Source organism: Bos grunniens, chromosome 19 (assembly GCF_055505025.1).
Source record: "Bos grunniens cultivar Pamir isolate PY7600 chromosome 19, Bosgru_T2T1.0, whole genome shotgun sequence".
Classification (NCBI taxonomy): Eukaryota; Metazoa; Chordata; class Mammalia; order Artiodactyla; family Bovidae; genus Bos; species Bos grunniens.
Genome location: NC_141183.1, coordinates 19,236,959 through 19,261,320, shown reverse-complemented (window position 1 = coordinate 19,261,320; position 24,362 = coordinate 19,236,959). Strand labels below are relative to the sequence as shown.

General features: G+C 56.8%; 2 protein-coding genes across 2 annotated transcripts; one reads left to right on the top strand and one right to left on the bottom strand.

Moving 5' to 3' along the window:
* The first annotated feature begins 2,291 nt into the window (after positions 1-2,291).
* On the top strand, positions 2,292-9,335 carry GRN (granulin precursor). The gene is made up of 13 exons (XM_086357376.1): positions 2,292-2,367; positions 5,070-5,214; positions 5,332-5,457; positions 5,575-5,659; positions 6,352-6,464; positions 6,563-6,698; positions 6,814-6,908; positions 7,146-7,269; positions 7,541-7,638; positions 7,730-7,975; positions 8,206-8,439; positions 8,543-8,773; positions 8,863-9,335. Exons 2-13 carry the CDS (start codon positions 5,077-5,079, stop codon positions 8,998-9,000), a joined length of 1,764 nt encoding a protein of 587 aa, XP_086213502.1. The 5' UTR covers positions 2,292-2,367; positions 5,070-5,076; the 3' UTR covers positions 9,001-9,335.
* A 498-nt stretch (positions 9,336-9,833) lies between these two features.
* On the bottom strand, positions 9,834-20,162 carry FAM171A2 (family with sequence similarity 171 member A2). The gene is made up of 8 exons (XM_086357375.1): positions 19,907-20,162; positions 16,345-16,572; positions 16,022-16,114; positions 12,804-12,962; positions 12,531-12,710; positions 12,311-12,427; positions 12,060-12,186; positions 9,834-11,452 (listed from the first exon to the last, which is right to left on the bottom strand). The coding sequence occupies exons 1-8, from the start codon at positions 20,022-20,024 to the stop codon at positions 9,979-9,981; spliced, it is 2,496 nt and encodes an 831-aa protein (XP_086213501.1). The 5' UTR covers positions 20,025-20,162; the 3' UTR covers positions 9,834-9,978.
* Between the last annotated feature and the right edge of the window lie 4,200 nt (positions 20,163-24,362).

Genomic DNA, 24,362 nt, shown 5'->3' with positions numbered 1-24,362 from the left:
CAGAGAGGGTTTCTTAGCCTCAGCACACCTGACATTTTGGGCAGAATAATCTTTGTTGTTCTTCCCTGGTGGCTTAGATGGTAAAGAATCTGCCTGCAATGCAGGAGACCTGGGTTCGATCCCTGGGCTGGAAGATCCACTGGAGAAGGGCATAGCAACTCACTCCAGTATTCTTGCCTGGAAAATCCCATGGACAGAGGAGCCTGGGGGGCTACAGTCCATGGGATCACAAAGAGTCGGACACAGCTGAGCAACTAACACTTTCAGTCCTTGTTGTGGGGGCCATCCTGTGCACTGTAGGCTGTTCAGAACATCCCTGTGTCCTGCCCACTAGATGCCAGTAGCATCTCTCCGCAACTGTGACAATTTAGAATGTCTCCAAACACTGCCTAATATCCCCAGTGGGCAAATCACTCTATTATGGATTTTGTGATATTTGTTTCAGTCATTCTAGGTGTTGTTTTTTTTTCCTCTTTGTGTATTTTTTTTCTGGTTCCGTGTAGTCATGATTATAGGTTCATGTATTGATTTGCCAAACATTGCATGGTATTTGTGTATCTGTGCTTGCTGTGTCCATAGAAGCATATGGATATATGAGAATAAGCATACAGTCACCAGTATACAGAATAGTCCTGATTCTCAGCAGGAGCCTTATCCACCTTTTGGACCCTCTGCAGGCCCAGGCTGAGCACCGCTGCTACACAGTTCCTCAACTCTGCCACTTCTTCCCTATACAGACTCCCACCACCCCTGAGTTTGCCTGTTTGTTCCCAACCCCAGTCTCACCCGCACCCCAAGCTCTCTGCTTAACCTACAGTGCTTCCCATCCACTTGGCAACCAAACACTGCCCTTCCTCCAAGTTACGGCATCAGGCTTCCTCTAGTATCTCCTGGTACATCTCCCATCACCCATCTCTGCCTGGGCCAGGCCCCATAAAGGGCACCGAGCACTCTAGCTCCTGCTACTGGTGAATCTGTTCTGTGTGGTTTATTTTCTCTCCCTCACTGGCTTCCCTGATGGCTAAGATGGTAAAGAATCTGCCTGCAATGTGCAAGACATGGGTTTGATCCCTGAGTTGAGAAGATCCCCTAGAGAAGGATCCCCTACCCACTCCAGTATTTTTTCCTGGAGAATTACATGGACAGAAGAGCCTAGAAAGCTACAGTCCATGGGGTCGCAAAAAGTCGGACACAACTGAGCGACTAACACTTTCACTTTGGGGCTTCCCTGGTGGCTCAGTGGTAAAGAATCTGCTTGCAATGCAGGAGATGCAGGAGACTGCGGTTTCATTCCTGGAGAAGGGAATGGCAATCCACTTCTATATTCTTGCCTGGAAAATTCCATGGACAGAGGAGACTTGTGGGCTATATAGTTTATGGGGTCGCAGAGTCGGATACGACTGAGTACACACGCGCGCGCGCGCGCACACACACACATCAACAAGTCAGTTCCTGAAAGGTAGGGCTTGGCTGAAACTAAGGAGCTACTTCCGGTATGCACCCACACCCACAGTCAGCCCAGGCTGGTGCCACACACCCAGCAACTCCACAAGTCCACTCCACTGAACCTGGCATTCAATCCCTGCCCAAGGCTGCCCTTCCATCTGGTTTTCTAATGCTTTTCCCAATACCCGCCGGTCTAGCCCCTTCTCCAACCCCTCTCCACTTGCCACTTATAATCCTCCCAGACTCAGCTTCAAAAAGTGCCCCCAAGGTGGCACTTTTTTCCTGCTCAGATCTAACCTACTACCTTTTCTCTACACACACCTGGAGCACCTGGAACAAGAGTCTCCAACCCCCTCCCCATCCCCTGCTGTGAGCACCTTGAGGAAAGGGCCTGAGGTCTGTTTATCCTTGCCCTCACAACTCTCCTTCAGTCCTCTTTGGGGCCTGGCTGCTGAGCATTAAATCTGCATGGGATGAACAGAATAGAGACAGGATGCACAAATGTTCTAAATCCAAGAGACACCCCTTAAACGCTCTTGAACGCATCCATTACGGGACAGATCTCTTGGCTCTCAATGTCCCCGAAAAGGAGCTGACTCTCGGGATGGGTTAACAGAAGGCAGCGGGCACCCGCAAGCAGGCTGAGCCGGCCCAGGGCGTCACATGATTCTCCAATCACATGATCCCTAGAAATGGGGGGTTGGGGAGAGAGAGGAAGGAGGGAGGGGAGTGAATTGAGTAGGAAAAGAAACACAGGATTCCAGGTTGGCCCCGCCTTTACGTCGACCAGTAGCCAATGGGAGTGCGACATTCCGGACACCTGACCAATGGAAATTGAGGTGGGTGGGCCATCGAGCCGAGTGGCCCAAGTGGATGAGCTGCCTGACCGCTGCTACCCAGCGATCGCGGACCCCGACGCAGGTAAGGAGGGTGGACTTCGCTTGCTCCTTCCCAGGGGCCCAGCCTGGAGGACATGGGAGATGGGGCTCCTCTGGAGTTTCAGCGGGGATACAAAAAAAGATTCCCTTATAGAAACTCCGATGCATTGGAGGGAGTTTTACGGGTGGTGGGAGTAAACAGTAATTGCAGTGACCCCCATTAGAAGGGGCTCTCTCTCTCTCGAGCACCCCTGGAAGCTGCAGCCCCTTCTCCCAAAGCAGAGATCACTCTGTTCTTGAGTCGACTCCGCCCCCGTCGGCAGGTGCTGGTAGTGGTGCTGGTGGGCAGTCCCCGCTGCGGCTGGCAGCAAGCGAGGCGCCCGCCCCGGCCCCGGAGCTCAGAGGGCTGGGAGTGGGGCTTGAGACCCTGGCCTCCTCAAAGACAGCAGGGACTCGGGAGTGGTGATTGAACCCCTGGGTCGTGTCTGACTCTCTCTAACTTCCTCTCGTGGGGCTAACTTCCGCCTCCCCCGGCCACTTTTTCCTGCTCTCTCCGCTGTTGGGTTGGCTCACCTTTTGGGAAATCTTTCTCCTGGCACTCGAAGTGGGGGGCTGCCACCTAGTGGAAGATGACGGAGCTGGGGGCTTGAAGAGGCTCCTGTCCTCCCTCTCTGTAGTGGCAGTGTCGGGTGAGGGTGAGAGGTCACCACTTGGAACCCTACTGAGATGAATTGGGTTCCCTCTTCCCCATTCTAGTCCGGAGTGTGTGTTTTTGCGCGTGTGCGTACATGTGTATTCAGTAGAAGTGTACACTATTCCGAACCTCAGGATACCCAGGAAGAAGGATGTACCTAAATGAATCACTAGGGTGCTGAGTAGTCAGAGATGTGTGCAGACAGGCATTCCTTCTGGCCAGGGCAGCCCAGCGAGCCTGCAGAGGGTTATGGTTGGACTCCTAAAAAGCAGGGCGGCCAGCTCCCTTTCCAGGGAGCTGTAGGCATTGGGGAAGAGAGTGAAAGGGGCCAAGGTCCAGGACCAGTCTTCTTCAGCCTCACCTGTACAGGAGATAAGCTCCTGGGGATGGTCTTTGAGTTGGAGAGAGGGCAGTGAGGAAAGCCAGGTGAGGGAAAGAGGATGTGAGTGACCCTGTGTGTGCTATTCCCTGCCACACAAAGTGTGCAGTGTCCACACTGAGAACTGAGGCCTAAAGACAGGAAGCAACTTCTGAGGCCTTCCTTCTAGCACTCATGTGCAGTATCCAGACAGCCCCTGTACCCCCACATTTCTGTCTGGGTCCAGTCCACTTGCCCAGAGAAACATTTCTATCCCTCTTCTCTGCTTGGACACCAGGCCTCTATCCTCCTTGGGTTTGAGGGGGTCCATTCCCATGCACTGTCCATGGTACCACTTGTGAACCCAGGTGCAATATACTCTGGAGCCATCAGAGCCTGTCATCTCTATGTCTTGATATATGACATGGGCGGGTTACTTCCTATCTCTGAGCCTCACTTTGGATGGTTGTTACAGAAAAAGAAAAGAAAATACATAGAATGTTGTCACTGGCTTCTAAAAGGTTCAGCATACATGACTGTTTTGGCCCTTCTAGACAGGGTAAGATCTCCTGGGCCTGCCCCATTGAACTAGCAGGGCTGGCTGAGCTTGGGGGAAGAGTTGTTCAGGAAGTGAAAGGCCACTCCCCTTCAGAGAATGAGGCTTGCTTCCTTCTGCTGATGCAGATGGCAGCCTGGTGGGCACACGTTGAGCTCTCTACATGCAGCTGGGTTTCTGCTCCAGGATAGAGAGAGGTAGAGGGGAAGGGTGGTGGGTATGTTTGAAGATCCTGAAAGGGCCTGGTGTGGGGCTTTCCTGGCAGTCTGGTGGTTAAGACTCCGAGCTCCCAATGTAGGGGGCATGGGTTCAGTCCCTGATCAGGGAACTAAGAACCAACACGCTGCATGGGCATGGCCCCACAATTTTTTTAATTAAAAAAATTTTAAAAAAGAAAGGGCCTGGTGGTATTGGGGGCCCATGGAACACAGGTGCCCCAAAGGTTGACCAAGCCTGTGTGTCTCCTTTGGATGGGGAGGGGACAGTCAGCAGGCACATGGTGGCTGGCCTTTGGGGAAGGCAGCCCAGACTCCGTCAACATCATACTTCCTTTTTCACAACTTTCTCAACCCCGTGGTTGATCATGTCATCATGTGACCTCCCCTCCCCTGCCAACAGGCCTTAGCAGAGGGCAGGTGTGAACACAGCACTGGGTAAGAAGGCAACTGGAGGGGCTGGCTCGGGAAGTGAAACCCTGGCTTTCCTTCAAGGGGAGACTTCAGTTCTGTCTTCCTAGGGCAACTGATGTCTTTCCCACCCCCATGGAGGTGGCTTACGTCCCCACAGCTCAGGCCCACAAAACCCACAGGTCTTCCGGACTCTCACATACCCACATCTGCACACACTCAGCCACAGAGATTCAACTGTTAGGCCATGTATTGGGGACACAGATTCACACACGTACTCATGCCAGCATTCATGCTCATGGATGTACACTCGCTGGTGCATGTGTGACCCCCGCACAGGACACACGTAGGAAGCTGAGCCTCAAGCCCTGCATCTTTCTTCCTGCCCGGACAGGCTGTTGTTGTGGAGGCTCAGATGGTCCTGGGCCTTCGCAGGGGGGAGTGACTGGTCCCAGAATCAAGGGCGACCTCGGCTTAAGCCAGTTGCCAAATGCCTCTTGGCACTTTGCAGGTGGACCATGTGGACTTTGGTGAGCTGGGTGGCCTTAGTGACAGGGCTGGTGGTTGGAACACAGTGCCCAGACGGTCAGCTCTGCCCTGTGGCCTGCTGCGTGGACCCGAATGAAGCCACCTACAGCTGCTGCAATCCCGTTCAGGTGAGTGCCCTATGGCCCAGGCAAAGAGCTGGCAGCCTGGGATCCGGCCTCTTGGATTGGCTATAGGAGCGGGCCAAGCTCAGGTCCTTCGATTTATCTCCTCGTCTCGCTTCCCAGGACCAGCGGCCGTCTGTGCTGAGCCAGCGTCTGGGCCGACCCTGCCAGGCCGATGGCCACTGCGCTCCTGGCTACTCCTGCATCCTCACTGTCTCGGGGACCTCCAGCTGCTGCCCGTTCCCAGAGGTGAGGGTGCCATTAGGTCTATGGAGAAGCTTGGGTCTGCATTTACACTTTTCCTGCACTCTCCCACCCTCCCAGGGAAAAGGGCCCCGGTAACCAAGGCACTTCTGTGTCCCATAGGCTGTGTCATGTGGGGATGGCCGCCACTGTTGCCCCCGGGGCTTCCACTGCAACGCTGACGGGCGGTCCTGCTTCCAAAGATCAGGTGCGGCAGAGGTGGAGGTGGAGGGCAGGGAGGTGGGAGCAGAAGAATCTGGAGCATCCAGGACCCAGCCAGCAGAGTGACCTTGATTCCTGCCTTTGTGCCCTCATTTGTATGACATCTGTACTAAGCAACACCCCTCCATACCCTGCTCTGGACAGAGGGGCACGTAGGGGTCAGAAGAGAATGCAAGACCCCAGGCCCAGGACCAAGCACTGTGGGGGTGAGGACAGGCCAAGTTGAACTGTTTTTTGGGGTTTTTTTTAAGATTTTTTTTGACATGGACCGTTTTTAAAATCTTTATTGAATTTGTTATAATATTGTTTCTGATTTATATTATTTTGGTTTTGCTTGGTTTGAGGCATGTGGGATCTTAGCCCCCTGACCAGGGATCACCCCACAGCCCCTGCATTGTAAGGTGAAGTCTTAACCACTGGACTCCAGGAAAGTCCAAAAGCTGCACTGGTTTAATGCCTACCCAGTCAGTGGATGCCCTTGCCCTGAGGCATATTGCTGGCACAAGGACTGGCCTGGGGGAGAGTGAGTTAAGAGAGCCGGGGGAGCCCTGAGCCCTAGTGCCAGCCCCTGAATCCTCCTGTAGCTGGGCTGGAAGGCACTGGTGCCAGCAGCTCCTTGAGTGATGGGGGGAATGACAGTCACTGACTGGGCGGAGTCCTGGGTCATCCCGTCTACAGATACCAAGCCCCTGGATGCCGTCCAGTGCCCCGACAAACAGTTCCAGTGCCCCAACTCCTCCACGTGCTGCACCATGCCTGATGGCTCCTGGGGATGCTGCCCCATGCCCCAGGTACAACTTTGGGAAGATGGAGGGTGGCGGGGGAAGGCAGTGTGGGCAGAGGAAGGGGTGGAGGGAGCAAAGACAGAGTCAGGGCCATCTCTTCTCAGGCTTCTTGCTGTGAAGACAAGATACACTGCTGCCCTCATGGCACGTCCTGTGACCTGGCTCGTGGCCGCTGTCTCTCGGCCACAGGCACCCACCCCCTGGCTAAGAAGATGCCTGCACACAAGACTAAAAGTTCAGGTAAGGAGGTATGAGTCTGGGGTGAAGAGAGACCTTTTCTAACTCCTAGCTGGAGAGAGCTGAAGAGACTGTCCCCTCCACTCTGGCTGCCCCTCACCTTTCTTTCCCCTTCCAGTGATCTTATGCCCAGATGGACAGTCCCAGTGCCCCGATGGTTCTACCTGCTGCAAGCTGCCCACTGGAAAGTATGGCTGCTGCCCGATGCCCAATGTAAGTGAGGGGCTATAGTCAGCTGGACTGTGTGCCCGCAGTCACCTGGCCTGGACACCCACCTACCTACCCAGCAGTGACTCCAGGGGGTGGGGCTGGCTTGCTGGCAGCTGGGAGCCTGACTGCTCAGGACTCATGCCACCCCCTAGTGGTAGACTTGGGGAAGTGCCTGCTGTCAGCCTGGCTGCTCCCTGCACCAGGGAGACTGGAAATCCCAAAGACCCTGCCCTCACCCAGGCCATTTGCTGCTCCGACCACCTGCACTGCTGCCCCCAGAACACTGTGTGTGACCTGACCCAGAGTAAGTGCCTCTCCAAGGAGAACGCTACGGACCTCCTCACCAAGCTGCCCGCACACACAGGTACCGGGGAGACCGCAGACCCCATTCTACCTACACCATGAGGAGTGAACAGATATGGGGGTGGGGACTGACTGCCACATGCATGGAGGGGCTGAAGCAGGGACGGTCCCTTCCATCCACACTGGGCCTCGCCTTAGGATCACTGCCAGGGGTGGCCTGAGCCGTACCCTCCGTCCTCCGCATCTGGTTCTCACTGTGGAGCTGGCAGAGGGAGGGCACCCCCAAGGGTCCCCAGTGCCACTGCTGACCCACCGCCTCACCTGTCTCACAGTGCAGGATGTCAAGTGCGACATGGAGGTGAGCTGCCCAGACGACTACACCTGCTGCCGCCTACAGTCCGGGGCCTGGGGCTGCTGCCCTTTTGTGCAGGTACCGAGGAGTTGGGAGTGGCCCGGGCTGAGCAGAGGGCAGCCACCAGCCAGTCCCCCCAGGCCCACCATCCCCTCTCCCGCCACCCTAGGCCGTGTGCTGTGAGGACCACGTGCACTGCTGCCCGTCCGGGTTTAGGTGTGACACAGAGAAGGGTGTGTGTGAGCAGGGGACCCGCCAGGTGCCGTGGATGAAGAAAGCCCCAGCCCACCTCAGCCTGCTGGACCTCGGAGCCGTGGAGGGGGACGTCCCCTGTGATAACGTCACCAGCTGTCCTTCTTCCACTACCTGCTGTCGACTCAAGTCTGGGGAGTGGGCCTGCTGTCCTGCTCCAGAGGTGCCTGGGGAGGGGGATGATTTGGGGGAGGGGGGCAGTGTCCTGGCCTGGGCACATGGCCAGGCTCCTGTTGCCTTGCTCTTCTACCTTCTGCCCAGCCCACGGGGGACCCCAGCTCAGTCACAGTCATGCCCAGCTGGAGGAGCCGAGCAGGAGAGTCAGGTTGGGGGTTGCAGGGGCTCAGGGCCCAGAGTAGCTGCCTAGACCACCCTTTTCTGCCATCTCCCCAGGCTGTCTGCTGCTCGGACCACCAGCACTGCTGCCCGAAGGGCTACACGTGTGTGGCCAGAAGGCACTGTAAGAGGGGGAAACAGGTGGTGACCGGACTGGACAAAGTGCCTGCCCACAGGGCCTCCCCGTCCCACCCCAGAGACATGGGCTGTGACCAGCACACCAGCTGCCCGGTGGGGCAGACCTGCTGCCCGAGCCTGAGGGGGGCCTGGGCCTGCTGCAAGTTGCCGCACGTGAGTGCCCACCTGCCCACTCCTGGTCAGGACGGGGGCCCCGTCTCAGGTGGGAGGGGACGTTAGTGGGGGTGAGTGTGCCAGGCCCCTTTGTCCCCCACAGGCCGTGTGCTGTGAGGACCGCCAGCACTGCTGCCCGGCTGGCTACACCTGCAACGTGAAGGCCCGATCCTGTGAGAAGGAGGTGGACCCTGTGCACCCTGCCGTCCGCCTGGCCAGCGGCCCTCCTGTGGGCATGGGGAACGTGGAGTGTGGGGCGAGGCACTTCTGCCACGATAACCAGACCTGCTGCCCAGACAGCCAGGGGGGCTGGGCCTGCTGCCCCTACCGCAAGGTCAGTGCCAACCCCCACCCAGGGGCTGGGTAAGGGCCTGGGCCGGGTCCTGCCACGTCCAACTCTCACCCCCTACTCTGACCATCAAGGGCACCTGTTGTGGGGACAAGCATCACTGCTGTCCCAGTGGCTTCCGCTGTGCAGCCAGGGGGACCAAGTGCTTACGTCGGGAGGCCCTGCGCTGGGACGCTCCTTGGAGGGACCCGACACCGAGACAGCTGCTGTGAGGAGGGCCTGAGGACTGAAGACACTTGGCAGCCCTCAGGACCCTGCTCAGAGGGTCCCCACTGCTCAGGCCTCCCCAGCACCTCTCCCCCACCACATTCTCCCAGACCCCCTTCTGAGTCCCCCATCACCCTGGGAGGTGGGGCCTCAATCTAAGGCCTCCCTTATGCCAAGGTGGTGGTGGTGGGGGGGCTGTGGCAAAAGCCACGTTTCAAGCTGCCATCCCCTCCCCCAATTTCTGTCAACTCTGTGGCCAGGTGCTCTTCCTATCCACGGGTGTGCGTGCGTGTGTGTGTGTGTGTGTGCGTGCTGCAATAAAGTTTGTACACTTTCTTAACAGTGTCTGATTTGGCCACTCTGCCTGCCCTCCCCTAGGGGACCCCTGAGCCAGGGTCCCCATCCAGTGGCCACATTCCCCAACCCCAGACCACAGAAAGACACACAGCAGTTCATCTCACGTTTTATATTTGCTGTTGCCCACAGTGATCCCATCACATTACTCCCTAGTCCCCGGAGCCGCCCCAGCCTCCAGCCCTGCGACATCGCAGCCCAGAGGTGGGCTAGTCAGCAAGCAGCACCCCCTCCCCTCCCAGGGGTCCGCTAGAACGCCCCCTCCCTTCCCGGCCCTCAGGCTAGCGGCTGAGGCCTCGTTGCCCCTCCTGCTTTCCCACGATAGAGCTTTCTATGTACAGCCACGTTTATACAGGCACTGCTTCCCCCCACCCAGCCCTCCTCCCCAGCACCTCCCATCGGGGGTCTGGTCCCCCCTCCCTCACCTCCCTGTCGGAGGCAGACACGGGTCCCTCCCAAGACATTACCCAGCACATACCATCGGACAGCTCCGCAGGGCCCCGGGCCCCTTTCCAGCCGGGCTGTGGGCTAAGGGCGAGGGCCCCCGCGGCCCCCCGGAGCGCGCACCCTGGGAGCGGGCCCGGGCGGAGGGGGCGGGGGCCGGCCCGGAGGCGGCGCCAGGCCGGGCGCTACTTGACGTTGAACACCATGAGCGGCCGCTCCTCCCGCCGCTGCCACGGGCTCTTCTTGTCGCCCGCTTCGTCGCCCACCTCCGCCCCCAGCTCGTCCTCCGGGCTGGTGAGCGAATCGCGCCGCAATTCGCTGGCGCTGCTGCGAGAACTGTCCCCGCGGCTGCGGCCCCGCCCCCGGGGTACCGTGGCCGCCCGGCCCTCGGGCGCAGCCACCTCGTCCAGCAGCGGCGTCAGCGAGTTGTCCTCCGGGGAGCAGAGGCCCGTGCGGCTCTCGCTGCTGCTCGGCTCCGTGTCCTCGCTGAGCGCCAGGCGCGGGGGCGCCGGCGGGGGCGGCGGGGGCGCCGGCGGGGCGGTGGCCGGGGCGCGCTCCCGCTCCTCCCGCAGGGGCCGCCGGCGGGCCGGCCGCGCCTCGTGCACGTCGACGCCCGAGTCCAGGCTGGCGTCCGTGCTGCGGCCGCCGCCGCCCGCCTGCAGGTCGATGTACGAGTGGCGCACTTGCGAGTTGGAGCGCCCATCGAGGGACACGAACCAGGCGCGCGGGTGAGGCTTCACGCCCAGTTCCAGCAGCTTCTTCTCGGTCAGGGCCTGTAGCTCTCCGTTGAGCTGCGCCATCGTCGACTCGTTGAACAGCACCGGGATGGTAACCGAGCCGCTGACGGGCGCCGAGCGCCCACTCCCCCAGCCCTCGCCGCCACCACCCCCGCCGCCCTCGCCCCCCGCGCCCGAGTGGCCCGGCATCAGAGGGCGCTGGGGGTCGGGCTGGGGAAAAGGGCGTGCGGGGCCGGGGGCCGCGCCCTCGGGCGGGGCCGACTCCTCGCCTGCCCCCGTTGCGCCCGCCTCGCCGCCTAGGCGCACGTAGTGCGCGGGGATCACCAGGGTGGGCATGACGTTGCGGTAGACGCTGTCCTTAAGGTGGTCGATGGAACCACAGAAGATGAGCTGCCCGGCCTGGCTGAGCGACGGCGGCCGCGCCAGCTGGTCCACCGACTGCGACAGCAGGAAGTCGGGGGTCTTGCTCTCGGCCGCCCCCTTGTGGCCCAGGTAGTGCTCGAAGGGCGGCGGCGGCGAGGGCGGCTCCTGCAGAAAGGCCGGGGTCCCCGGGGGCCCCCGCCGGTACTCCTCCAAGCCTGGCTCCAGCCCGGCGGGACCCTCGACGGAGCGGGCGCCCTTGAGCCCGGCGCCCTCGCCCCCGCGGGCACCCGTAGGCTCGGCGGCCGGGCGGCTGGCGGAGCGCGGCTTGGCACGGAAGAAGTCGTCCCGGGAGCCGGTCAAGTCCCGTGAGCTGGAGAAGGCGGAGTGGAGGGGCCCTGGAGGTGGAGCCTCGGGGTCCCCCGACGGCGCGGGCTCCAGGGATCCCCCACAGATGAGGTGGAGTTGGGACATCGAGGTGGCCTGGTCTCGTTTGTTACCGTCAGAGGGGCCGGAGAGCTGCAGCTTGCGATGCTGTTGCCTCGGCTTCAGGCAGCGCCTCCTGGAGACACGGGGGGCAGATCGGGGTGTCAGGAAAGGGTGGGGGTCCCTGACCCTGAAGTTGGAAGATGGGTTTGGGTATAGTTGGAGGGGTCCTAACAATGCCTGGGACTCAGGAGAGGATGGGGAGCCCAGGTGGGTCCTGGGAGAGGTTTGTGGACAGAGTTGGAATGTCTGCGGGAGGTCCAGCAGGCAGCGGTATCCATCTGGGTCCCACCTCGGGGTAAACCGCACTCCGTGGTTCATGGCAGGTGCAGTGAAAGCCAGGGAGGAACTTAGGCCAACCAGGGGCATGTGTGGCCTCAGGTCCCCTGGAAGTGGGGACTGGGGTGGTAGAAGCAGCTGTGGATGGTCTCTGGAGGGGCCTGGCCTGCAGCTCCTGCCTCCTCACCCCAACTTCTCTGAAGTCACCAGTCTTTCTGTCTTTACATATGCATGTGCATATGCATTGCCTTCTTGGCAGCGCCTTAAGAATCCCAGTGGTGTTTTATGCATCCCTAGGGCCCCAGCACCTGGCTCAAGACCAGGCATGGAGCAGGCCTCAGGCCATGGCTGGAATGAGGGGGCTTGGGCATCAGGAGGCAGTGGGAGGGGATCAGGGCACTCACCGACAGTAGTAGACGAGCAGACACAGCAGAATGAGCACGAGCAGGGCCAGGGCTGCCAGGATGGTGAGCAGGAAGATAGTGTGGTAGGTGCCGATGTCCTGGATGCCCGACGTGATGGTGACCAGCCCTATGCCAGGCGAGGGCTTAGCCTTCCCGGGGTGGCTGTCCCTCCTGCCATTCAGAAGGAGTCCACTCTCCCCGCCTCCCCTTCTAACACCGCCCCCGGTCCCTGCTGCCCCCTCAACTCTCACCAGCCGTGGGGGAGGCCATGGCGGCTGCCCAGTACCCCAGCTGAGGGGAGACGAAGGTCCAATAGAGCTGCCGGCCTTCCTTTCGGATCACACCTGTGCCGTTGCGTACCCACAGCCCTGGAGAGGCAGGGCTCTCGGTAAACTCCGTGTCCCCAACTTAAGTCCCGCTTTTTTCCCCAAACTCCAGCACCTGCACATACATCCCCCGCCAGGCACTCACCACTCTTGGGGTCGAACCTCCAGGCTGGAATGCTGGTGCCCACAGCGAGGGCACGAGGTTCCGAGGGCACTGGCAGGGATAGGTGAATGGGGCCTGAGAGCGGCACTTCTGTCCCATTACCTGCCAGCAGGTGCACGCTCACAGCGGCCACGGGCATCAGCTCCAGCCAGGAGCCGTTGCCTGCAGGAAGGGGACACAAGGGCTGAGGGCTAAGTCCTGGTGGTGGCGGGGCACGGCAGGGGGAATCCCTTCCGTGGCTGGCACACAGCATACCTGAGCTGGAGGCCTCCGTGCCCAGGAAGGCAGGGAAAGCCCGCATTTCCTGCTGGGTGCTGGCAGGTGTGAGTGAAGCCCAGAGCTGGCTGTAGGTAGAAGTGACGGGCAGGCGGGCAGCCCGGCGCTGGAACTGCACCCAGGGCTGGGAGCGGGCACCTGGAATGGAGAGAAGGGCTGCAGTGGCCTGGCCAGGGACAAGCTGCCCCAGAGACCAGAATAGAAAGCAAGTATCTGAGGCAGGGGTCCCCAACCTCGGGGCCACGGACAATACTTCCTTGTCAGATCAGCAGTGGTGTTAGATTAGGAAGAAAGTGCACAATAAAGGTAATGCAGTTGAATTATCCTGAAGTCACCCCCAAGCCCGGTCTGTGGAAAAGCTGACTTCCACAAAACCAGTCCCTGGTGCCAGAAAGGTTGTGAACCACTGATCTAAGAAGGGGAGCCAATGGGTCAGGACACGTGGGAAGGCCAGGGAGGGTGGTAACTTGGGGAGAGAACTGGGCAGGCTTAGAATGGTAACTTTGAAGGGGCAGGAACCTGAAATCTGCTCCAGTAACTACTAGACACACAGGGCTGTTAAGCACTTGACATGTAGCTAGTGGGACTGGGGAACTGCATTTATTTCTAATTCTAAGAAGTTTAATGAATTTTTAATTTATTCAAATTTAAATAGCTACATGTGGCTCCTGCATTTGACAACTTAGGTTTTGGATGTGTGTCTGTCTGTCTGAAATTAAAAGATGCTTACTCCTTGGAAGGAAAGTTATGTCCAACCTAGGTAGCATATTCAAAAGCAGAGACATTACTTTGCCAACAAAGGTCCGGCTAGTCAAGGCTATGGTTTTTCCTGTGGTCGTGTATGGATGTGAGAGTTGGACTGTGAAGAAGGCTGAGCGCCCAAGAATTGATGCTTTTGAACTGTGGTGTTGGAGAAGACTCTTGAGCATCCCTTGGACTGCAAAGAGATCCAACCAGTCCATTCTGAAGGAGATCAGCCCGGGATTTCTTTGGAAGGAATGATGCTAAAGCTGAAACTCCAGTACTTTGGCCACCTCATGCGAAGAGTTGACTCATTGGAAAAGACTCTGATGCTGGGAGGGATTGGGGGCAGGAGGAGAAGGGGACGACAGAGGATGAGATGGTTGGATGGCATCACTGACTCGATGGACGTGAGTCTGAGTGAACTCCGGGAGTTGGTGATGGATAGGGAGGCCTGGCGTGCTGCGATTCATGGGGTTGCAAAGAGTCGGACACGACTGAGCGACTGATCTGATCTGATCTGTCTGTCTGTCTTGAAGCAGAGGGAATGTATAAATAATATTCCAATATAGTATGGTAATAGCTAACATTTACTAAGCTTTAAGATATGCTGGGCACTGTTCTAAGCAGGTTACTTACATTAACCCCTGTAATTAGCACAACAGCCCCTGAGGTAGGTGCCTTTATTATCAGCCCCATTTTAAAGATGCAGAATTAGAGGCAGGAAAGGTTCAGTAACTTCCCCAAGGTCACTGAAGCCTGATCGAAGCCCAGGCAATTGGGTACCAGGGCCCCTCCCCTCACTCACCATTACATCCTGCCTCCCTCTTGAAATAGCAGGGTGCAAGGGGAGCTTGCCCTGCCCATCTTGGGAATAGTCTATGGAGCCCTGCAGGGTGAGTAAGACTCAGGCAGGAAAGAAGGTGGGAAGGAACTTCTCAGAGGACTGACAGGAGGAAGGCCTGGGGCATGAGGCAACTGGCTGGTTGGGGGAAGACAGGTGACTCGAGTGGGAGGCAAGCAAGGCAGCCAGCAGCGCACAGGCTCCTGGAGGGCGCTGCCAGCTTTGTGAAAGAGTCTAGGCTTTCTACAGAAAGCAGTGGGAGCCGTGGGAGGGCTTTCAGCTAGGGGGCAATAAAGGGTTCCTCTGGCATTTTAGAAACCTCCAAAGACATTTTAGAAGCCTCTGGTTCAGGATCAGAGAGGAGATGAGCAAACAAAAAGAGTAATGTGGGGACAAGGATTCAAGCTAAGAATATAAATTGGGGAGGGGAGGCACCCTGTTCAGGACCCACGTTGGCGCCCCAGTACTAGCCAGATGGAAGCTATCCTCTGCCTGGCTGCGTCAGCCAGCCTGCACCAGGCACCCCTCCTGGACAGCCAGACCAGAGCACCCTTACAGTCCCTTTCTGCCCCTGCATCTATTTTTTGGGGGGAGGGGCAGGGGGCGCTGTGCTGGGTCTTCTTGTGGCTCATGGGTTCTTCGTTTCAGCATGTGGACTTTCTGTAGTTGCAGTATACAGGCTCTGGAGCACGTGGGCTTAGTTGCCCCATGGCATGTGGAATCTTAGTTCCCAGACCAGGGATCGAACCCACATCCCTCGCATCGGAAGGTAGATTCCCAACCACTGGCCCACCGGGGCAGTCCTTGCCCCTGAATCTCGATTCCGCTCCAGTGAAGGTGCCTTTGCTCCCTCTTCATGAGCCCACTTGCCCCACAGCTCCCTTCGCCAGATCCTCTCACCCTGCTGTTGTCCCACGTGGAGGTCCTCTCAGTATTGAACACAGCTGCCCTCCACTCCACGGCCCTGCCTGCTCTGTGGTTATTTCAGGGTTTGCAGCGATCTGTCTTTCTGTTTGTCAGTGAACTCCACAAGGCGAGGAGCCAGTTAGCTCTTCCTCACCATTGTCCCCCAGCACGACACAGTACCTGGCACAGCACAGGGGCTGCAGCAAGTATCAACTGGGTGAGACCAAAAGTCTAGGGGTGGACAAGGTCCACTGCAGGGTTGCTCCAGGCCTTGCACTTGATAGGTGTTCTGTGTCTGTGGATTGACCCTAGTATCGAACATAGTCGGGCACCCAGTAGGTGCACAAGAAGTGCTTGTAGATCCACTGAAGACATGGTGGCAGGAAGTAGGAATTCTAATGGTAGGAGAACAGGGAGAACAGAAACCACGAGAAGCCCCCCAAACAGCAAGCATTTATTGACCACCTTCTGTGCCATTTTTCGCCTGCCTGATGCCATTTAATCCTTAGCTCAATTTGACAACATAGATCCTATCAATATTCACATCTTACTGAGGAACTAACTGAGGTTCAGAGAGGTTAAGTGACTTGCCCAAGGGCACCCAGCCAAACTGTGGCAGAGGGGAGCACTCTGTACCCAGGTCAGGGAGAGGGAAGGGAGGCCGGAGTGGGTGGAGGGGAGGGGACTGGAGAAGGGAGAGTCTTACCAGGAGAGCCCAGCAGGATGTGCACCAGGTCCTCATAGAGGATGAGGGTGGCCGGCCGCTCAGGGAGCAGGTAGAGGCTGACTGACGCATACACTGCAGGAGGGGTGGCCTGTCAGCTTCAGAGAAAGCCCCCCTCCCCCAGGCCGGGCACTCCCACCATCTGAATCCCAGTGACTTCATCCTCTCTCAGCCCCTTCTGCGTACCCCAGCCCAGGCAGCAACTGCTAGAAAGCCTGCCCCTCCGCCCCCAAGAGCTATTTTGGGAAGGGGCTGATGGGGTCAGCTGCTCCCCCCCCACCCACTCCAGCTGCCCCTGCACTCACAGGGCAGCTTGTCAACACGCCAGGGCACAGAGTTGGTGAGGAACCCAGGGCGGGCAGCAGTAACCAGCACCCAGGTGCCCAGGCGGTAGCTGAGGGGCAGTGTGGCCACGCCCTCTGAGTCCGTGGTGCCGGCAGCCAGCAGCATCCGGTTTCCAAACACATCCACTGAGGCTCGGGCCAAGGGCACCAGCTCCCCGCTCACATACACCTGCACCTTGATCAGGATCTCTGTGGGCAAGATCGGGTGAGGGGAGTAAGGAGGAGGGAGAGGGGATGAGAAGCCCGGGGGGAGCCTCAAGATCAGAAGAGGGAGCTGTGGTTGGGAGTGGCTTTGGGACCCAGGCTAGACAAGGTATTATGAGCCAGCATATATAGAGCCCTCATGTAAACCTCACATTAGCCTGTGAGGTAGGCGGTACTATTAACATATTTCATCAAGTCTAACACATGCACATTTTGACATTTTAACATTCTGAACTCAGGTGCCTAAGATTGATGATGCCATAATTCTAATCGGCAGCATTTTTTTTTTTTTGGCTGGCACATGAAATAATGGTGTATCTTACAGTCAGTGATGCATTAGACCCAATAAAATATGCTCGTAGCCCATTTTATAGCTAAGGAAACTGAGGCTCAAAGGGTTTAGATTCTTGCCCTACAGTTAAGTGGGAGATCTGGGATCCAAACCTGGGAGTCTGTCTCTAGACCCAGATCCTTAACCACTGGACTCTATGGGAGTGGTGTCAGGGAGAGGAGAGGGAAGGAGAGCTGAGAAAGGATGAATAACCGGCAAACCAGGGATCTGCAAGTGGAGCAGAGAGGAGAGTAGTCAAGAGTCAGTCATTTGGAAGGAAGGAAGAGGAGTTGGGGCAGAATTTGAGTTCTCAAGAAAAAACCCGAGAAAGGGACACCAAGCAGGCTGGCCATTCCCATCATTCAGCCTCTTCCCAGAATCCTGTGCATGAGCCTGTCTCCCTTCAGATTTAGGGACTCACACAACCCCTGAGCTCCAACAAGTACCCCCTGACCCCTCCCCCTCACAGGGACTGCCAGCCCCCTCCCAGCTGGTCAGCTACAGCCAGTCACCATGGCAACGCCCTCATTCCTCCCAGGAGATGGGCAGCGAGCTGGGGCCCTGGCAAGGGGAAGGAGATCTGGGGGGCCGACACAGGCCTAAGGGTAACCAGTGTGGAGGGGGCTGGGAAGCTAAGTCTTTCTTTCCAGCCACTTGGCCCCTGGCCCCAGGATGGTCTGGCCAGGATGGGCCTGCAGGTGTCCTGAGCTCAGAGGAGCTGACAGAGGAGGGACCAGGCCAGAGTTGTTCTCATGGATTTGCAGCATTCTCTCTGACCCATAGCGCTAACTCCCCTTCCTACTCGGCGCAGTTCTTCCTCAAGAGCATCCTCATCCCTCTCTTGTTGCTAAGAATGGGAGTAGGTATCTTGCCTGAAAAGGTACAGAAGCCTCAGTGTGGCGGCCCCGGGGGAGTGGGCGAGCTGCTAGACACAAACCTATGAGAGTCCAGGTGCAGAAGGACAAGCCCGGAACTGCGGGCAGCCGGGCACGAGGAGGCCATGGGGCCTCCCAGTGGAGCCTGACACGCAACAGCGACAGGTGTTTCGTCTCAGGCTTTCAACCAACCCCAGGGCCAGCGCCACGCCTGTCCTTGGCATCCCGTCCAGCTGTTCGCCTGAGCCCACCTCCCTCTCGCCTCCCAGGCCAGAGCCCAACTCAGAGGGTGGGTGTGCATGCACTCGACCCTTTCCTGCTTTCTGGTTCTCCTGGGTACTGACAGCCTGTCCACACTCCCCCTTTCCCCACCACCACCCAGCAGGAATTCTGAGAAGCCAGAGGGGCCTGCAGGCTCCCCACCCCTGCCCCGGGCTAGGAGCAGCTGGATGGAGCAGCTGGGAAGAAGGGACCTGGGAGTCTGGAATATGGTCATTTGAAGGAATGCCTTGGGTTCAAGGGCCAGAGCCTCAGAAAAAGGGAGGGGTCCTAGGGAATAAGACAGGGGTGGGCAGGTAAGGCCTGAGAAGGCATCAGTGCCAAGCTGGGGAGGGGGTGGGCAGGTGCCTAGCAGAGTCCCCCTTTCTCCTCAACCCGGGCCCCAACCAGCAACCCGGGAGAACCCCCTCTTCTGGCTCATTTCCAGCCAATTCCCTGGGCTCCCTCCCTAGGCGTGCAGCTCTTGAGGAAGAGGCTTCCTGAAAAAACAGGGCCCCTTCCTACCCATCAAAGCCTCCACCCCTGCAGAGAGGAGGGGAGACTGAGGCCAGGGAGATCCTTCCCCATTCCTCCAAGCTTGACATTCCACCCAGGATCCGCCTGTCCAGGCTTCAGCCCTGCCCCATTCCAGGAGGAAATCCGACCCCCTCCCTTCATCCGGACCTTACTTCCCTCATCCAGACACCACCCACCCCCCTGCTTTTCCTGCCAGCTCCTTGATGGAAAGGCAAAGAGTAGAGAGCACCATGTCAGGCCGGGATGGGGCTCAGAGGCAGGAGTGGGGAGAACAGTGGCTGGGGTGGTGGGGTCAGGGGCTAGGAGGCAGGCGCAGGGCTGGGGTGGGGTGGACGCCCCTGAGAACCCTGGCATCGGTAGGGAGTCATGGTCTAGCCCTCCCGGCCTCTCCCGTGGCAGGAGCCAGCCCCGCCCCCACCTCACACTCCCACCTGGGCCCGTGAGGCGCTGGGAGGGTCTCCTCCACTGCGATGGAGAGGTAAGAGGAGGAGAGGGTGAGCTGGGGGCGGGCTGGGACAGGAGTGGCTGGAGGCTTGCTGGACGGGGACCCAGGCACCTGCCCTTCCAGCCGACACTGCCCACAGCCAGTTAGCCAGCTCAGCATGGCTCCTCCACCAACCACAGCCCTGCCATGCGCCTTGAGCTTGGAATCAACGTACCCCTTTTTCCAGACAGCCCCCCAACTGCAGCCCCTCCTCCATCACGGGCCAATCGGTGTTTCTTTGGTGCACCCCAAATTCTGAACCTGGGGGCCGGCGGGGGCCTGTCAGGCTCCAGGGCGAAGAACCCCATTCGAGCAGCCAATCCGCCCACCGCCTCACCCACTCCCCCTTCTCCCCTCCCCCCTTCAAACCCAGCTCCAGGCGCCCAACCCCCGTCCGGGCCCAGGGTGGCAGCCGCTGCCTGCGCCCCCAACCCAGCGGGGTTCGGGAGCGAGGAACCCGCTGGGGGCTGCGGAGCGGGCGCCCGCCCCAGCCCGCCCCTGGGCGGGTGTCTCCGATAGACAATGGCTCAGGCAGCAGCGCCTCGCGGACCAGGAGGGAGAAAAACAAGGCGGGAGGGGGCGGTGGCGCGGAGCCTGGGGACCCCGGCCCTCCCCATTGTGCCTCTCCGAGACCCCCGTCTGGCGGTCTCCCTCTCTCTCCTCTCCCCCGTAAGCGACGACCCCAGGTCGCCTAGCTCCCCCCACCCTAATCCAGGGAATAGAATACCCCTCAATTCACAAGCGCCGCGAAGAAGGGGCTGGCGGGCGGGTCCCGATCGGGGGTAGTGGGGGTACGCAGGCCCAGGATCAGTGCCCCTCCCGGCCAAGACTCACCCTGCGGGCTGGGGGGCTCCGGCGGCGACTTGCCGGGAGCCCGGGAGGCGCCGCCGAGCAGCAGCCCCAGCAGCGGCAGCAGCCGCGCGAGGACGCTGGGGCCACTCGGCGGCGGCATCGCGGGGCTCGGCCCGGCCCTAGCGGCCCATGGCTCCCGCCCGGCCCCGCTCGGCCGGCCCCGCTCAGCCCCAGCTCAGCGCCGCGCCGCGCGGCTCGGGCTCCCGCTCTGGCTGCGGTGGCCGCTCAGCGCGATTGTCTCCGCCCGGAGCCGCCGCCAGCGCCCCCTGCAGGCGGCGCCCCACCCCCGCGGGCCTCCGGGCGCCGCCCCCTCGATGCCCGCAGCCCACTCCGCAGCCCCCTGCTGCGCGCCCAGACCTCTGGCTGCCAGGGAGTGTAGCGAATAGGGTCCGACCACTGGGGTTCTCGGAGTTCCAGAGCCCTCAAAATTGGGTGCAAAATTTGGGTAGGGAGAATTGCTGTTGCTTACAACACAAAGAGTTGCTCATGAGTGTCTCCAAAAACTGTCAAGAACTGCGCAGTCCTCTCCGCACAAACAACCTGCGCGGTGCTGGGAAGGTAGGGCGCAGTCCCATGGGGGAATAACCCCGGTCCGGGGGTTCTTGTCTAGTCTTCCTCCTCTTGAGTTCTAAGCAAGTTCCTTAGCCTTCTGCTCCACAGCCTTCCTTTAAGATGAGAGTTGTGGTAATCTCTGCCTTGTAGGATTATTGTAAGGATTAAAAGAGATAATGATGTAAAGGGTGCTTTACTGGAGCGCAACAGATGTTGCTGTTGGCTCAGGGTGAGGTTCACCCTCGGGGTGAGGCTCACCACTGCCCAGTAGTATATCCATCCCAGGGCAAACCAAATGCTTAGAACCGCACGTTTGAATCCCGCACTGGAAGCTTGCCCTGGCACCCACCAATCTCTCCTTTCCAGTTTCTGGTCATCTTTATCATTCAACTTGGTCAAATCCTCATCTAATCTGCATCCCTCTTCTGGTTTTCTTTTGCTTGTCACCTTCTCTTTCTCACAATATGGTGCCCTGAAGGGGCCTGGACACTTAGGGTAAGGAACTCCCTGTCCCTCAGAGGTCAAGCTTTTTTCCTGGTTAGGTGCCTCTTTTGGGTCTCCTGTCAAGGACACATAATTATGAGCTTGTGAACAAAACCACACCACCTGATTGATTCTTTGTTTCCCTCCCTCTCTCTCTCGTTCTCCCTTCCTTCCTCCCTCTATCCCATTTTCTTTCTTTTTCACAAATTTCCATCTATTCATATTTCCCCCTTCTAATTCTTATGTAACCAATTTTTTTTTTCACAACCTCAACACAGGATTTAGCACTCATTCCTGGTGAATTTCATCTTGTTGGTTTCAACCCAACTTTACAATCTGTCAAGGCTGCCTTGAATCTGCTTCATCACCCATTGTATTGGAGCTGCCTCTCAGCCAGCAGCCATCTGCAGGGTGAAAGCAGCTTTGCTGCCTCCATTCACGGGACTCATGACAATACCAGGCATCCCGAGGATGGAGCTTTGGGATGCCCCCACAGAGATTGCCTCTGCTTTATCAAAATTGTTCAATTTTAAATCCACGTCTCTATCATCCAGGTCACAATTCTGTCTTGTTTATAAGGACAAATGCCAAATGCTTTGCTGGATCAAGATAAATTGTCTGGGGCCATCCAATTACAATGGCCACGGGAAGAGAGGGTTTGGCTGCTATTTAAGGATCACAGCTTAATATTTTCCTAAATGGTCACAGTCACCCATGAAGAAACCTGTTCTGGAATATGCCATGCATGGATGTCAAATTGTTCTCTTTACATAATTTACCTTTTACCCCTTTGGGTAAAATCAAATGCCAGCAGCTCTTGTGTGGTAAGTCTGTTCATCAGTGGCTTCCCTCAACACTCAGCATCAAGTCCAAAGTTCTTCCCCATGGCTGCAAAGTGCTGCATGCCTGCCCCCACCCCTAACTTCATCTGGATTCCTCGCCTGCCTTCAGCCCAAGGGTCTCCTTTCTTTCGCTTGAATACGTCAAGCCTGCTCCCACTTCAGTTCAGTTCAGTCGCTCAGTTGTGTCTGACTGTTTGTGACCCCATGGACTGCAGCATTCCAGGCTTCCCTGTCCATCACCACCTCCCGGACCTTATGCAAACTCATGTCCATTGAATCGGTGATGCCATCTAACCATCTCATTCTCTGTTGTCTCCTTCTCCTTCTGCCTTCAATCTTTCCCAGCATCAGGGTCTTTTCCAATGAATCAGTTCTTCACATCAGGTGGCCAAAGTATTGGGGTTTCAGCTTCAGCATCAGTTCTTCCAATGAATATTTAGGATTGATTTCCTTAAAATTGACTGGTTTGATCTCCTTGCAGTCCCAGGGACTCTCAAGAGTCTTCTCCAACATCACAGTTCAAAAGCATCAGTTCTTCCGTTCTCAGCTCTCTTTATGTTCCAACTCTCACATCCTTACATGACTACTGGAAAAACAACAGCTTTGACTAGACAGACCTTTGTTGACAAAGTAATGTCTCTGCTTTTTAATATGCTGTCTAGGTTGGTCATAGCTTTTCTTCCAAGGAGCAAGCGTCTTTTAATTTCATGGCTGCAGTCACCATCTGCAGTGATTTTGGAGCCCCCCAAAATAAAGTCTCTCATTGTTTCCATTGTTTCCCCATCTATTCGCCATCAAGTGATGGGACCAGATGCCATGATCTTAGTTTTCTGAATGTTGAGTTTTAAGCCAACTTTTTCCCTCTCCTCTTTCACTTTGATCAAGAGGCTGTTTAGTTCTTCGTTTTCTGCCACAAGGGTAGTGTCATCTGCATATCTGAGGTTATTGATATTTCTCCCAGCCATCTTGACTCCAGCTTGTGCTTCATCCAGTCAGGTATTTTGCATAATGTATTCTGCATATAAGTAAAATAAGCAAAGTGACAATATACAGCCCTAACATGCTCCTTTCCCAATTTGGAACCAGTCTGTTGTTCGATGTCCTGTTCTAACTGTTGCTTCTTGACCTGAATACAGATTTCTCAGGAGGCAGGTAAGGTAGACTGGTAGTCCCATCTCTTTAAGAATTTTCTGCAGTTTGTTGTGATCCACACAGTCAAAGGCTTTGGCATAGTCAATAAAGCAGAAATAGATGTTTTTCTGGAACTCTCTTGCTTTTTTGATGATCCAATGGATGTTGGCAATTTGATCTCTGGTTCCTCTGCCTTTTCTAAATCCAACTTGAACATCTGGAAGTTCATGGTTCGTGTACTGTTGAAGCCTGGCTTGGAGAATTTTGAGCATTACTTTACTAGTGTGTGAGATGAGTGCAATTGTGCGGTAGTTTCAGCATTCTTTGGCATTGCCTTTCTTTGGGATTGGGATGAAAACTGACTTTTTCCAGTCCTGTGGCCACTGCTGAGTTTTCCAAATTTGTAATATATTGAGTGCAGCACTTTCACAGCATCATCTTTTAGGATTTGAAATAGCTCAACTGGAATTCTATCACCTCCACTAGCTTTGTTCATAGTGATGCTTCCTAAAGCCCACTTGACTTCACACTCCAGGATGTTTGGCTCTAGGTGAGTGATCACACCATTGTGGTTATCTGGTTCATGAAGATTTTTTTGGTACAGTTCTGTGTATTCTTGCCACTTCTGCTTAATATCTTCTGCTTCTGTTAGGTCCATACCATTTCTGTCCTTTATTGTACCCATCTTTGCATGATATGTTCCCTTGGTATCTCTAATTTTCTTGAAGAGATCTCTAGTCTTACCCATTCTATTGTTTTCCTCTATTTCTTTGCATTGATAACTGAGGATGGCTTTCTTATCTCTCCTTGCTATTCTTTGGAACTCTGAATTCAAATGGGTATATATTTCCTTTTCTCCTTTGCCTTTAGCTTCTCTTCTTTTTTCAGCTATTTGTAAGGCCTCCTCAGACAACCATTTTGCCTTTTTGCATTTCTTTTTCTTGGGAATGGTCTTAATCACTGCCTCCTGTACAATGTCATGAACCTCCGTCCATCATTCTTCAGGCACTCTATCAGATCTAATTCCTGAATCTTTTCATTCATCTCTCTGCTTATCTCATCACAAGGGCTTTCCCTGACCACTTTCCCTAAAATGTCAGCCCTCTCCCAGCACCAATTATTCGATCACTGTCTCCTTATCTTTATTTTGACCTCCACTGATCATACATTAGTTTGTTCGTTCTTTCCTCCTGGTCGAATGTAAGTTCCATGAGCTCAGGGACTTTGTTTCATCCCTTGCTCCATCCTAGCACTGGAACAGGACTAGGCACATGGTAGGTGCTCCATAAATATTTACTGAACTCATGAATCAACACATCTCTCAGGACTCCAGGAGGACCCCCCCACCGCTACTCACTGGCTCCAGCCTCCACCATGGGACAGCTGTGTTCCACTCCCAGCTCTCCTGCGAGCTCCCTGCCTGTGCCCTC